At 48.3% G+C, this 15,267-nt stretch overlaps 1 protein-coding gene across 6 annotated transcripts in view; it reads right to left on the reverse strand.

Moving 5' to 3' along the window:
- Dgkg (diacylglycerol kinase gamma) overlaps positions 1–15,267 on the reverse strand; it is a 211,045-nt gene that overhangs the window by 55,068 nt on the left and 140,710 nt on the right. For all 6 annotated transcript variants that reach the window (XM_041677986.1, XM_041677988.1, XM_041677985.1 and 3 more), the window contains one exon: positions 896–986. In XM_041677986.1, coding sequence (XP_041533920.1) covers positions 896–986 — 91 coding nt within the window. The remainder of the gene's footprint in view (positions 1–895; positions 987–15,267) is intronic.

The raw sequence follows: 15,267 nt of genomic DNA on the forward strand, positions 1-15,267 counted from the left end.
GGTGGCTAGGCCTCAACAGAGGCTCATTGCTCAGCAGCTTCTAGACCCATTTTTTTTTTCCAGGATTGGGGCGGGGGTTGATAGGAGATTTCCTCACCTGCTTGAATCTGTTTTTTTTTTTTTCCCCCTCAGGTGCAAAGCAGACTGCAGGCCTGAATGCACAGAGAGGGTGGGATTGTTGGCAAGGAATCCATGGGCAGAGGCCCAGGGAGTGAAGACAGATGTTTGCATAGAAATCTGGTCTCTGATAGGCCAGAGGCATGCTCCTAGCAGTCCACGAGGAGACTCCAGGAGAGCAGCACTGCAAAAGTGGGGGCAGGAAGCAGGCAAGCTCACCAACCAGGCAAGGGGCGCCAACAGGCAAACTGTCTGAGGCAGGCTGCTACAGGCGCTGAAAGTCCTCGGGAAAGCGCGGCGCACCGACAGCATGAGCTGCGTAATTGTGGAACTCAGTTCAAACTGAAAACACGCGGCTCTTTGTTTAAAAAAAAAAAGTATTTAGAACTTCTAGATGGTGACAAAAGCTTCTCTTCAGATCACAGGAGCAGGGCACAGGCCACACACCCACCGCACTGGCCCTGGGCCCCTGTGAGTCAGCTCTGGGGCAGGTGAATTGGAGGATGCTCTCTGATCAGCTCTCAGCCCAGCAGCACCACCTTTGCTGTGCCAAGGCCACAGTAACCCCAGCAACAGCCTTCCTCCCTTGTCTGTTTGGTGGTACCTGTCTCTTTAAGTGGGAATGCATGGCCAGAATGGCTGCGACTGCAGAATCCCAGAGCCGCAAGGATTCACTTGCACAGGGTGAGAAGGAAGTCAGCAACAACTGGAGCCCTCTAAGTGAGGTTGTGGAGACATCTCGGGACAGGGCAGTCTCTGTGAAGGAGACTGGACTTACCTCCAGCTCTATGTGGTCATGAAGCTTCTTGCAGGTGGCTGCAAAGGTCTCCGAGGTGCCAAATTCAAAATACCACAGCTTGTTCTTCATCCTGGATCATGAAGCAGAGAGACATTTTTAGTCAATAGTCTGCACTTGAATTGGTCCCGAGAAAATAGCTCTGCTCATTGGCCCATGTGGCCCGAGCCCCCAAATTCTCTAATCTTACGTTGCAACACTTGTCGATTGGATTATTAAGGAATAGAAAATTTATCAACATGTTTTTGCCAGAAACTGAAGAAATCTGCTCTTGTCTTAGGCATCATGGACTCTGGGTGAAATGCTAATTGTACCCCGAGCTTCCTGTTTAGAGCGGGAAAGGCATGCTCTCCTCTGGAGCTGCATCAGGGAGCCTTGTGGGAGAAAGTCAGCTGGAGGGAGCAAATGACAGCATGCCCTGCTTACTGTTGTTTAAACATCAATGCAGAGAGCAGAGGCCACACAGCCTTTTAGGACTTAGGAGATATGCAGTCTTCAGATAGACGGGGGAAGCTCTGGACCAAATCAGACCCCGTCCATGGGGCTCTGTCCATTTTCTGTTTGGGGGAAGCAGAGTGGCAGAACTGGTGCAGATATAGAAAGAGAAGGAATAAAGATGGGTTGTTCGGGAGCCATGGCCACTGTCTTCCCAGGTGTATTTGCATAGGCTGCTCAGCTCTTCTTTAGAGAGGATTTGCTTGACAATCTGAGCTTTACAAAGTTTCAACGTTTTCTGCAGGGGATGGAGAGGGATAAAAATCACTTGGGTGCTTATGAATCGGACCCTTCAGAGTCAGGTGGGGTCCCCGATACTCTGTGGTTTGCTGAGACGGTCTCCTCAGGAAGTATCCCTTTGGGACCCTATTTCTTCCACCCCAACTGTCATCCCATTAACGGGCTGGCTGAGAGAGGGAACACCTGTCCAGCTTACAGGCAGACAGATTTTGCTAAGAAAGGATTAAACAAAATGACATTCTTCTTGGCACTCAAGACAGAGGAAGCCTCCTCGACTGTCACTAATCCCGAGCTCTGTCGAAGGGGGAGAAAGAGTGTTCTTCAGAGGAGAGAGGCTCTAGTTTCTTCCAGGGCATAGTGGCTGACTCATCTGCCCACCAACCATGCTTTCTGCGGTTCTCCAGTAGTTCACCTAGCAGTGGAACACAAGGCTGCATTTTTCTACCCAATGAAGACTTCTAAGCTCTAGTTTGTTGGGCATTAGCCTGTCTGACTCTTGATCTGTGTGAGAATAAATGACAGGTTGGGGAAAGTGTAGGTCACGGGACTTCATAAAAACCCTGAGAAGCGTCGGGAGTGCTGTAGGCCAGTGCTCATGGCGGGCTGTGTTGAGCCATTACCTTTTCAATCCTCAGGTAGCCCGTGAGGTCTGGGGCAGGCTGAGCCCTGCGTCCCAGCAGGCATCCTCACCTGCGCCTCCACTGGGTCACGGAAGCATTTTCATTTCCTATGCAAGCTAGACGGGGAAAACTGGAGGACGGAGCACTGTCCCACATGACCGTTCCTCTGCACAGAAGCGTGTGTATGTTGTATCTCTCCCAGGGATCTCGTTCAGATGAAGGTTCTGGGTTAGTCATTCATGGTGGAGTCCCTGACTTGCCAGTCTCTAACATGCCGTTGATGCTGCTGGTTCCAGGACTGGGGCTCCACCTCCAGTTCTCGGGTGTCAGCATCCTTCAGAATTCCCGGGGGAGCTGGTTGAAAGGCTGGGGTCAGCATTTGATTTGTAGACTCTGACAGCTGTGGAGCAGAGTCCAGGAGCTTGGACTTTGATGGGTGTCCAGATGATCATTATACTTATGGCCGGTGGACAGGGCCAGTGCAGCAGAAGCTGTAAAACCGTGGACAACTATGGAACTATGGAACCCGAAGGAGAGGACTCCTCAGAGGAGCGGGAGGACAGCGCCTTTCCACAGGCAGTGGCGGCTGGAGACCCAGTGACGGGAAACGCAGGTGGTGCCAAACTCCAGGGTCCTGCGTTCCCTCCTGGCATTCCTAGCGGCTCTGCAGCAGGAGACTCGGCCTGCGAGCCTGTTGCCTAGCGTCACTGCGGGTCTGAATCATGACTTCTGAAAGTTATTGCCTGGAGATTTAGAGTTTTAATAAAAATTTCCGGAAGCCATGGCTATTTTTGCCCCAAAGTGGCTCTTTTGATGGTCTAACAAGGTTAAGAGGTCGCGACTAGGCCAGTACTGCAGAGTAATGGGACCGACTGGATTACCCGACCACGGAGGGCTGTGTGACCTTTGACAGGATGTTTAATCTTTTTAAATCTCACTCTCCTCTGCTGTAAAACAGCGAAGGAGAAAGATCTGCTTCTCAGGAAGATGGAGAGGACTGAATGAGAAGATGCCCCTCACTCTTAGCCGCTGTTCTTTTACAGGCGTCCCCTGGTGTATGTGGACAACAGAGTAAGGCGAAAATGACAGACCTTCCTGGCTGGGTAGCTGTAGGCTTTATGCATTTATATGTGCTGGGGAGGAAAATACGCAGTCATATTTGTTAGATCATGTGTTTTGACTTTTGGCTAAAAATTTGTTCCCCTCATATCTAATTTAATACATTTTTTTTTCAAGAGTCATAGACCACACCCTAATCCTGAGTTAATTCTCTGGACTGGTCATGTGGTTGGTCAAAGACGACAAATATGCTTCTGAGAAGCTGAGCCACATGTTTGATGTGGAACAAAATATTTATAAGGGGTTGGAGCCAGGGATCAGTGGGCAAGGGCGCTTGCCACCAAGCTCGATGACCCAAGTTCAATCCCAGGAACCCACATGCTGTTGTAAAAGTTGTTCTCTGACTTTTATACATGCACCATAGTGCGTGTGCATCCACTTCTACAAATAAACACAATGAAAAATAAAAAAAAATATTAACGCAGCACGCATTCATTTTGTCACAGACTGGAGAGGAGCATGTGGCAGACAACAAAGAACAGAATATAGAGGGTAGGGAAGCAGGCTGTTTTGTGATGGGCTAAGCACTGGGGTATACAGAAGGAAGGGCATTCGGTTCTTAATGGGCTGAGAAACAGTCAGGGAAAGTGTCTTTAGGGTAGGATGATGTTCCTAATGGGCTCAGAAGAATGTAAGGGAGAAGAGAAAATAAAGGGCAAATACTCCAGGCAGAGGAGGAGGCCCGGGAGTCTTCATCTCATTTCCATTGCTATAACAAAACTCCTAGAGTTGGTCAGCTTAAAAAGAAAAGAGGTTTATTTAGCTGGAGGTCCAAGAACAAGGCACTGGCTCAACAAGGCCTTGCACTGTATCATCGCGTGGCAAAGAAGCGAAAAGGAGAAGCAGGTGTGTGTGTGGAGAGAGGAAGCAAAAGCAAATTGAGGAACTTCACTCGTTCTGTAACAACCTCTCACAGAAACGAACTCGTTCTTGAGTAAGCTCCCCTGATCCTTCATGACGGCAGGTCCCTTATGATCTAAGGGTCCCTTAAAGCCCCTGCTTCCTCTCAGCCTGGAACTAAGCCACATCCAAACCACAACCCCAGGAAATGGGTCAGGGCAAGTGCCAAGGGGACAGAGAACTCAAGTAGAGGTGGGGCAGGGTGCTGGCTAGCCATAGCTGGAGAGGCAGGTTGGACATGCCAGTGTTTGGGCTTGACCATGAGGCCTCTAGGGAGTCACAGGCCATCCCTGGGCGGGAATGAGGGCAGGATGATGACATTAATGACCTGATCCTTTGTAAGGGCTCTGGAGTGTGTTTGGTTTGTGTATGTGTTTGTGTGAGTGTGTGCATGTGTGTGTGTGTGCAGTAAGTATATGTGTGGAGGTCAGAAAGTGATGTCAGGAGTCTTCTTCCATTGTTCTCCACCTATGTCTTGAGACAGGGCCTCCCACTGAATCTAGAGGTCACTGCTTTGGCCAGACTGACTGCCCAGAAAGCTCCAGGCATCAGCCAGTCTCTGCTCCCTTGTGTAGGAGCTGGGGATCTGGACTTAGGCCCTCATGCTTGCTCGAGAAGCACTTCACAAATGCAGATTGGAGGCTTGGAGAACAGTTTGGATGTGGTGCAGGCATCCAGAAAAGAATTGCCCAAGGCCTGAACCATGGAAGCGACATGATGCTCAGATAGAGTCAGAGTTGTAGGAGGTGGGATTGGTGGGGCTGGTTGTGAAGGCTGAGAAGTAGCTGATGAGGCATTCAGCATGATGCGTGCAGGCTAGTTCCCAGAGACCAGGGTGCAGGAGGTCAGTTTTCTAGGGGTAGTCTTCACTGTAACTAAAGGATTTTGACTTTGGCCCACGTATCCATCTGTCCATCCATCCAAATATATTGAGGATATATTGACACCTGCTCTGGGCCACAGACCACATAAGGACCAGCTGTGTGTTCTCCTCACTGAGATTTTGTTTTTCCACTAGTGTCACTAACATTGGCCCCTGGCCCGCAGACACTCTTGTCCTTCAGATCATACAGAGTCCATCTGGCCTCTGCTAATGCGGGTTTTTAGGAGTGAACTTGTTCTATTCCCACAGCCCCTTGGCTTTGCAGTCTGCTAAACACTTTACTTTTCTATTAATAATGCTATGTGTATGAGTATTTTGCGTGTGCCACACACACGCAGCGCCCGAGGACTACAGAAGAGGGCACTGGACCCCGTGGAACTGGAGTCGCAGATGCCCATGAGCTGCCATGTGGGTGCTGGAGATGGAGCCTGGGTCTGTTATGAAAGCAGCCAGTGAGCCAGTGCTCTTAAGCCCTAAGGTGTCTTTCTAGCCCATCTTTTAAACATTCTTATTTAAAATTGCTATTTTTAGAAGAAAGCAGGTTTATTTATTCTACGAGAAGATCCAAAGATTGACTTCTCCTCTGCCATACCCGTTCCTTCTTTCCCTTAACCATCACAGCCCATCCCCTCTCCTAGCCTTTAGGAGGTGAGAGGGGCACAGTAGCCCATAGGTTGAGGCAGAAGACTCACAGTCCCTTTTCTCTGCCAAACAGAGAACATAGACAACGTCCAGGCCGCATTACTACTAGATCTGGAAGATTCTGCTGTTGAATGTGGCCCCATCTGTCTGCTTCATCCCCTGTTGTACAGACCATAGCATTTGGGGGCTCAGAGATTGGGGTTCAGGCCTTGCTCTGTTGCCTTCTTATTTGGACAGTTATTCAAGTACTTTAAATCCTCACTCTACTGCAAAGTAGAAACATTATCCTCTACCCAGAGAGGTTGTGAAGCTTCCGGGGCAAATGTGAAGTGCTGGTCCAGGGTTTAATGCATAGACAGTGCGCAGAAAGTGTCCTTCCTTGTTGCCAAGAGACACAGTTGCTGGAAGCCTCATTCCGCTTTGGCTTTAGAGGTAAGGCAGGAGGGTTTTTTCCCCAGGTGGCCAATATGTTTTGAAGAAGCAAAAACTAACAATGTTTTAATGACTCCTGGAACAGTTTCCTGCATCTCTCTTCCTGAGTTTTCTTTGGCCACTGTTTCTCTTCTTCTCATAATCACCTTGCAGCTGGAAGTGACTAACCCTGAACCATGCCCTAGGGCTGATCTCCAGGTCCTTGAGGCTCCTGGACACAGACTCTGATCTCCCCAGGTGGACCGGTTCTTGAAGCCCCAGGCCCTCCTTTGGGCTCCAGGAGGTTCTTAGCCATGTGACAGACAAGAGTAGCTGATAAATGGCTGATTTTGGTTCTGGTCGTCTCAATTCCTTTCAGTTTATAGGAAAATAACATCAAGGACACATGACTTAGCTGAGGCTTTTCATTTGACAGATGAAGGGGGAAGGAAAGGAGACTAATTAAAAATGCTCTTTTATGTTGTCAGCGATTTAAGGCTGGGATCAGTCATCATCCTGACAGCTCTGAATAGGTTGTTTTCAAGAAGGGCCCACAGGTAAAACCCAGCCCGCTGCTCCCCATCGGCACCAGCAGAACAGTGTGTTCGGCTCCCTCAACCAACCTGAGCCTCCTGGTGCCTCTTTTCTGGGAATCAAGGAAGTTTTTAGGGCACCAGACCTTTGAAGTCATCAAAAGTCAAAACATGAAAACATTTCTCTGGGCTTAGAAGTCTACACAGAGGACGTTACAGTTATTTCTAGCCATAGAACCCTTGAACTGAAGGCATCCCTTCTTGTGGTTAGACTTTGATAGCCAGCTTCCCTGAGTAGCTCAGGACTGAAATAGCTCATTGGGCCTTCTGTGTCAGTCTGTGTTGGGTTGGGAGGTCCGGTGGAACAGATGCTGCCCACAAGAGGGTGTTCTGTGTCGGAAAAACTGTACCTAGCCAAAAGGTCGTTTCTGTATGCTAATGATGCATGATCACAGAGTTTATCTCAGTGAAAGAAGGAATGATTTTGCATGTAGCGTTTTGAATGAGAGTGGCCCTCCATAGGCTAATATATATTTGAATACTTGGTCCCCTGCTCGTGGAACCCTTTGGGAAGGATCGGGACGATAGTCTTGTTGGAGCAAGTGTGTCATGGGGAGTGAAATTTGAGGTTTCAAAAGTCCCTGCCACTCCCAGTTAGCTCCCTCTTTGCCTCCCACTTTCAGATAAGGCTCCAGCATCATGCCTGCCACCCGCCTGCTCCCATGCTCCCTACCATGATGGGCATGGATCCTAACCCTCTGGAACCATGAGCCCAAATGAAACACTCTCCTTTATAAGATGCCTCAGTCATGGTATCTTAGCACGGCAGTAGAAAGATAACTAAGACATGGAGTTTCCTGAGCAGTTGTTGGCGTTTTTGCTACTTTTGCTAAAATAATAAACTAAGATCGGGTCATTAACACAAATGGCAGCCTAGCAAATCAGAAACACGAGAAAGGCACAGGTAGCCACAGCTTAATTGCAGTTGAATGACGGATGTCGTGGTACTGAGATGTTACCTGAGAACATTCTACATCATCAAACTCCAGATGCCTTAGGATGTGTAGACATCATGTTAACCAAAATCTATGTGAAGAGCTGATATGGGAGAATTGTCTGTATTCTGTCAATCATATTTTAAATAAACGCTGATTGGCCAGGCAGGAAGTATAGGCAGGTCAACCAGACAGGAAGTAGAGGCGGGACGATGAGAACAGGAGAATGCTGGGAAGGAGGGAGCCCATTCCTCTCCTGTCCTGCCCAGATCACCGAAGAAGCAGGATGTGATCTTCCCTGCTGAAAAAGGTACTGAGCCGTGTGGCTTGCATAGATAAGAATAATGAGTTAATATAAGCTACAAGAGTTAATAAGAAGCCTGAGCTAATGGGCCAATCAGTTTATAACCTAATGTAGACTCTCAGTGTGATTTTCTTTGGAGGCTTACCGGCTGTGGGAACTGGGCAGGACAGAAACCCCAACAAGCAGGCCCTTCATGTTACAAAGAGCTATAAAACCAAAACCAACAAGAGGAACGGCAGGCAGGTGGGTTTATGCCGGGGGCCAGAATGTCAGTCCTCACAAGTCCATGACTGTCACCTCACAGGTGCAGCAGAGGCCATCTGTGTCACTGGCATCCTCAGTTGCCCTTGACCATTAGAGGACTTGTCACCACATCTAATCCACTCTGCATGCTGTCCCCTTTGCTTGCTGCTCACAGAATGGGGCACCCGGTGACCCTCGGTCACGGAGCTGTGAAAGGAATAATGCTTTCCGAGAGACGGCAGTGGCCTTCTTGGTCCAAGAGAAAGTGAACACCCAGCAGTCAGCAAGGGACTTTATAAATAGCTGGGGTTTTTTTTTGTGCCCTGAATGGGACTTTTGTGCCTGCTGGGCCTGCCAGAAGATTTGTGTTGGCTCAGTGTATTTCAGCTTCAAGGAGCAAGGTATTCCCTGGCTTAGTTCCATACTTGGGACAGGATTGCCTTCATGGCACTCAGGAAGACACAGGGTGATGAATGAGGAGAAGACTGGCGGCCAGGGACCAGGAAGGAGTGGCCAGACGTGAAGGGAGGGCAAAGAGGGGAGTGCTCAAGAATGAGCCCACAGGAAAAGCAATAATGGAGAAACTTGTTTCAGATGTATGCTATTCCCTAAGTGTGGAAGCCTCTTAATGACCTGCGAAATCAAGACCCTTCTTAAGTCTTACATGTGTGAAACTTTACAGGTAAATATCACAGATGACAGCATTTAAATGGGCATTGAGGTTCAAGTACTCCCAGCCAGGGAACCACCAGTTCTAAGGACTCTCCTAAGCATAAAGGGATAAATTACTGTCAAAAGTTCTTTCTTTCATCGTCTTCCCCCTCTTCCCTCCTCTCCCCTCTCTCCCTTTTTGAAACAGGGTCTCACTATGTAGCCCTGACTGGGTTGGAACTCAGTGTGAAGGCTAGGTTGGTCTCAGGCTCACAGAGATCTACCTGCTTCTCCCTTGTGCGTGCTGGGATTAAAGGTGCTAGCAACCACCCTACCCACTGTCGACATTGCTTATTTGTACATTTCATCAGGCTAAAGACCACATGAGATAACTAGTGAATTAAATCCTTTGAAAATATGGAATGAAAAGAAGCCATAAATTTGAAATACAGAAAGGAGGGGCATATAAGAGGATTGGAGGGAGGAAAGGGAAGAGGGTAAATTTATTTAAGAGTAAGTTCTTAATAAAAATATGGAGCAGGAGTCTATCAGTTATCATGTTACTGATGGGTATCAAGAGATACTGAAAGAAAGGCAAATCGATGTTGAACAGTAAGAATGGGAAAAGGAATCACAACTTAGGAGGATTTCTCGATGATGAAGATTTTGCTGAGTATGGCATCCATGGAGAGTCGTGGAGATGGTTGGAAACTGTGTACTCGTGGGCCATTAAAGGGTTCCTGCGGAGCTGATACTCCTCACCGGGTCTGGATAGATAGTGGTTCTGTTCTAGGCATCCTCTTTATGTTTCTAGGAAACTGAGTAAGTCTTTGAGGATACTGCTGGGGGAATAGAGTTGGGATGTAAAAGCCGGCTCCTGCCCTGGAATCCACATCCCTTACCACTACACTCTCCCTGGCTTCCACTACCATGCCACAGAGGCACGTTAGAGGAATGGAATACACAGCCAAGCTTGGAAGAGCGAGTGACTAGTAGTTCCCCGTCATGTTTGTAGCTCATGGGAGCCAATCTCAAGGTGGTCTGGCTGTGTTCGTGTGATGTCCTGTGGTACTTGTCAGAGTGGTCTGGGCTCCTCCTTGGTCTTTGCTTTCCAGTTGGCCAAAAGGACCAAGGGGCCAAACCCATATCCTTACACTGGAGACTCTGCTTCTCTTTCCAGGCTAAGCCTGACCTCCAAACAATTATAGGTTCCTAATAGTGGCTCTCCTCTTTCGCTGGAGACAGCTTGCTTTTGTGGACTAAGGACACAATCTCTTTTGATAGGCTCTCTTAAATTCTGTCCCGCCTCTGACAACATCTTCTCCAGAGGGCATTCAATCATGATAAAGCCTCCCTGAGTCTGACATAGTCAGTCAGTTTCTCCCCTGTTATCACACAGGGCCATGCACAGACACAGCCCTTGAAAAAGCTTCTTTAAGGAAAGAGTTGTGACCGCTAGTTATAACCGCAGCACTTGGGAGGTGATGGCAGGAGGATTACTGTGTGCCCGAGGACAGCGGGTATTGGTAATTGCCACACAAGTCTGACAACCAGAATTCAGTTTCTGGAACCCACTTAAAGGTGGAAAGAGCCCACTAGTGGTGGCCTATGCCTTTAATCCCAGCACTTGGGAGGCAGAGACAGGTGGATCTCTGAGTTAGAGGCCAACATGGTCTACTGAGAAAGTTCCAGGACAGCCAAGGAAGGCTACACAAAGAAAACCCTGTTTCAAAAAACCAAATAAATAAATAAGTCAATAATTAAAGGAAACCTTCTTTGAGACTCATAGTAGGTGATCACCCAACACACTCAGGATACCGTCCGTCTCTCTGAAGTCTCAGCAAGCTGCTCAGACACCTGCTATGGTGATGGACACACCGCCCCTTCCTGGGGAACCTCAGACAGACCTCTGGGAGTAGTCAAGGTGGGTGCCATGTCGTCAGGACCTCCCTGTCCTGAGAACCCGGGTTCCGAGATGTCAGTGTCTGTGCTTGCCACCAGAAAACAGCTCCTTCTTCTACCTTCTAAAAACAGCCTTGACAACCAACAAGAATCTCTTACGAAATGTGCCTGCTTCTCAGCAATCTCTTTCCCCTGCAGGCCCGCTGACTAAAGTGTTTATCAGTGAACACAGTCAAATACCGGGACAGACAGGAGCCCCGGCTGGGAGGGAAAGAAGTAGGGAAAAGTGACATAGGAATGTTTCCGCCTAAGGTTCTGCACTTAGCTGTGCTCTCCAGCCTTTGTCCCTTCATCAGCTCCCAACGCCCAAATCTGAAGGTGACTGGGAACATTTAAGACACGTAGGCGAGGACAGCTTATTAAAACCTAAGCCCTGAAGGCCAGAGAAGGCAGGCACTTGGCTGACAACGAGGCTCTGGCTGAAGAAGCCATTTCCTGGCTCCTGACCAGCCAGGGCTATAACGGAGAGCCGAGCCAAGCTGAGCCACAGGTCCACGGTTCACTTTCCATCAGCTTGCTAAAAGGGACCCTCTGGACAGACAGCAGAGCACTTTCTCCGCCCCCCCCCCCCCGCCCCAACCTGGCCCCAGCTATCGGGAACAGTCTTAGTTCCCATTGATGGCATGTGGCCTGCATGCCTGAATCAACACAGCTGCTTGATTCACTGAAGGGCTGCTCACTTGATTCTTAAACACACCTTCCGTGGAGGTGTCTCTGCAGTATTTGGTAAAGGGGTCTGACACTTCCTTGGGGGGAACAAAGCTCAGGAGATGACATCATGAAGTCAGAATGTGGGCTGGATAATATGTCTACTCCCCCCAACACCCGCCCGCAGCCTTTCTGAACATGATTCTGATAGGTCGGGTTACAAAAGTTCCTCACTTAAGCCCGTTGTTTGTCATTGTGAGTGTATGGCACCCATAGAAACAGGGTTATGTTGAGATTGGGTTCCCATACTAACCCGAGACAGTCAGCTAACCCTCCTGTTCCCCAGAGTGTAATGTCTGGGTTTGGAAACAGGTTGGCTGAGCTGAAGAAATCTCTCTGGTTAGAAGCCAGACAGGCTGGGTTCAAGTCATCCTTCAGACACTCACGTGTTCTGTGGCCCCGGGCAAGCCATTGACCTTGTCACTTAGTTTTTTCATCTTTGAACTGGGAATGCATTACATATCTTACAGGGGTGGCTGGGGAAATTGAGACCCTACATATGGCTACATGCTACATACACAGAACCCAAGGAAACCCACTGCCACATACAAACTTCATGAGTGTTGTGTTCCAGCTTGGAATACACGTCTCTCCTGATCAATGTGGAGTGGGTATCTTGGCTTTCCTCAACTTCCTGGGAAAGAAGTAAGGACACTCCGTTAACCTAAAGTCCCTGGTGGCGACCTTGGAGCCTGGGCCAGAGGTGTTGGCGAGAAAGGGAAGCAGGAGCAACAAGGGTGGGAGAGGACGTGCTTTGGCGTGCATCGTATTTCTTTTGCTGACCCAGATCACCAGGCGGGCTGTTCAACCTCCAGCTAAGTTTTCCCGAGCCTTCTGTTCCATCACCGGCAGATGCCTCCTGGTCACATAGGGGCCAAGAAAAGCAGTTTTGTTTCCTCTACCTCTCGAGTTAGGAAACTGTCCTTGAGACAGGCAGAAAATTGACCATGTGGGCAGATGCTCAGAAAAATTCCTCCTCCCTTCCCCTCTTCCATCTCCTTCCTTTGTCAGCTTAAAAATCAAAAAACCTTACATTAGAAAAGCATCGGCCAGCACCTTGAATGCCTGGGAAACCTCTATTAGATCTGCTAGCAGAATGCATTTCTTGCATCCCTTTGAAGTCTCAACCGTATGCTCTCTGCCTTGCTTCTGATCTGACGTTTGGGACTTCTTATGCTCGACTATGTGTTCCTAACACCCGTTTACGTGACTGCGGTTTACATGAGCGTGCCTTCTCTTGTTGCTCCGTAGCATGGTTCCATGGCAGTGTGCTGGTCCTGCAAGGACTGCTCCGGCTTGCCGCCATCACTGGCAGCTCGCAGACCCGTCTCAGCTGTAGGTCTCCACGCTCCACCCTGTCATTTCCCTGGGTGAACTGCTTGGCACTGCCTCTGCCATGCTTCTTATTTCTAACTCACACCTGCTGTCCTGGGTGGGCTATGGTTTTAGAGCTTCGTATGCACGCTCTTAGTTTATCCTCTTTAAATCTCATTCCAAAGCTCCTCCTGCTTGGTCTTCAGGTTCCTGGTTACAAACCTTCCTCTTGGATTATGGGATAAACTCCTGGTTCTTGCCAGGGCCTCTCATCCCAGTGTCAGAATCCATGGTGCAGAGGGACAGTCATCCTCATTCTGGCTACAGAGGAAGAGGCCATCTCACCTAAAACACTTTGTTCTGCTTTTGCATATTTTCAGTAGGTTGGACCCACATTAAAGTCTCCCAAAGATTGCACAAAAATGTTCCTCTTAGATTTTTTTTCTATGAATATCCAAACATTGAAAAATATTTCCTCTGCATCTTCTTGCTAACTCCCTGTACATCCTGGAGCTTACATCAGCTAATATTGCTTACTGTGAAAAGGGAGCTGAGGGAGCCCGTTGTGCTTCTGAGTTCATGATGCCTTTGTTAGGTGTCTTGCCCTTCGCTTTTGAGGAGGCCCACATCTATCCTCCTTGTTGGAGCCTCATGCTCTTACTTGTTACCCCCCAAACAGAGACTGCACATTTTTCTTACTTCCACTTGGCATGCATTTCCGAATCAAACTTTGACTCTAGCTTTGCCGACTATCTGGGTCCTTTTCTTTTGGGATAATGTCTTTTATGGTACCCTGGAACATTCTGTCATTGCAAACATACTGATTGCTCAAATGTTCATTTTCTGTTGCTAGGAGACTCATTTACATCAACAGCATCAATAACTTGTAGACCAAGTCAAGCAAGAAAGATAAACCATTGGTTCCCATCTCAGCTTTACATTATAATTCCTCGGTATTGGCATGATGGCTTGGGGGACAGGATCTTACCTGTCTAGGGGTGTACTTGCACAGTGGTTTTCAAAATTAGAAAATTATACATACACACACACACGCACCACATACATATGTAAACATACACACACACACTGGATCCCACATTTTTTTTCTTTGAGAAATCAGTACCAGGTTTGCTCTTCTGACAACAACTGTCTGAAGCTCCATACAGGTTTGTACCAGGTGCTTTTGTGTGTCAACTTGACATAAGCTAGAGTCATCAGAGGAAGGAGCCTTAGCTGAGGAAATGACTCCATGAAATACAGCTGTAAGGCTTTTACTCATTTGGTGATCAATAGAGGAAGCCCAACCCATGGTGGGCAGTTCCATCCCAGGGCTGGTGGTCCTGGGTTCTATAAGAAGGTGGTCTGAGTGAGCCATGGGAAGCAAGGCAGTAATCAGCACTCCTTCATGGCCTCTGCATCAGCTCCTGCTCTAGGTTCCTGTTTGAGTTCTTTCCTGATTCCCTTCAGTGATGAACAGCAATGCTGAAGTGTAAGCCTAATAAACCCTTTTCTCCCCAACTTGCTCTTTGGTCACGATGTTTTCTCGCAGCAGTAGAAACTCTAACTAAGACAAGGTCACTCACTTTATATCGTCTCTTATGTTCTACCGTTTGCTGGAGTCCCCTCCGCTCCTTACACTCATCCGTCCATCTCATCAGCGTTAGCTCCTTGACCTCTGCAGGTATGTGGATGTGTGGCCCTTTCATACAGGCCTTTGCATTTCCTCCCAGAACTGCTTCAAAGTGCCTCCTCCACTTGTTCCCAGGCTGATCCTTGCCATCTGAGGGGCTGCCATAATTGGCCATGAGTCCTAATACATGTACTTACTTCAAGGGCTCACTGGCTGCTGCAGAGTAAAGGCTCAAGCTGGTGATATTTGCAAAAATTATATGCACTTAATTACCTTTTTAGAACTGGGAAAGAAGCTTTGTTTGTATTCATCTTTCCCCCGAGCTTTCCATTTTGACAAATGAAGACTATTCAAGAATTTTAACACCATCCCATAGAGTTTTGATGGCAGAGGGGCAAACTGTCTGGTTAGGAGGCTATCTGGTTCCACACGTCTCTTTTAACTCACTGGCTCAATGTTGACCATCCCAACCTCCTGTCCACGCGTAGCAGTTAGATTGGGGGTCGTGTAGGGTGGAGATCATGATTGTGCGTAAAATCATGACCCAGGCCATCAACTCAATTTGTTTTATTTTTCACCCTGACCCTCGATTACGAGCTTTGATCATTACTCTCTCCAAGCTCAGAGCCAAGGTGATCTGGAAGAGGAAGGCAAGAACCTCACTACCTGGGACACCGTATTGACAGCTGCAATAAAAGCTTTGC

Source organism: Microtus oregoni, unplaced genomic scaffold (assembly GCF_018167655.1).
Source record: "Microtus oregoni isolate MIOR12 unplaced genomic scaffold, Mior012 000029F_ref0000214, whole genome shotgun sequence".
Classification (NCBI taxonomy): Eukaryota; Metazoa; Chordata; class Mammalia; order Rodentia; family Cricetidae; genus Microtus; species Microtus oregoni.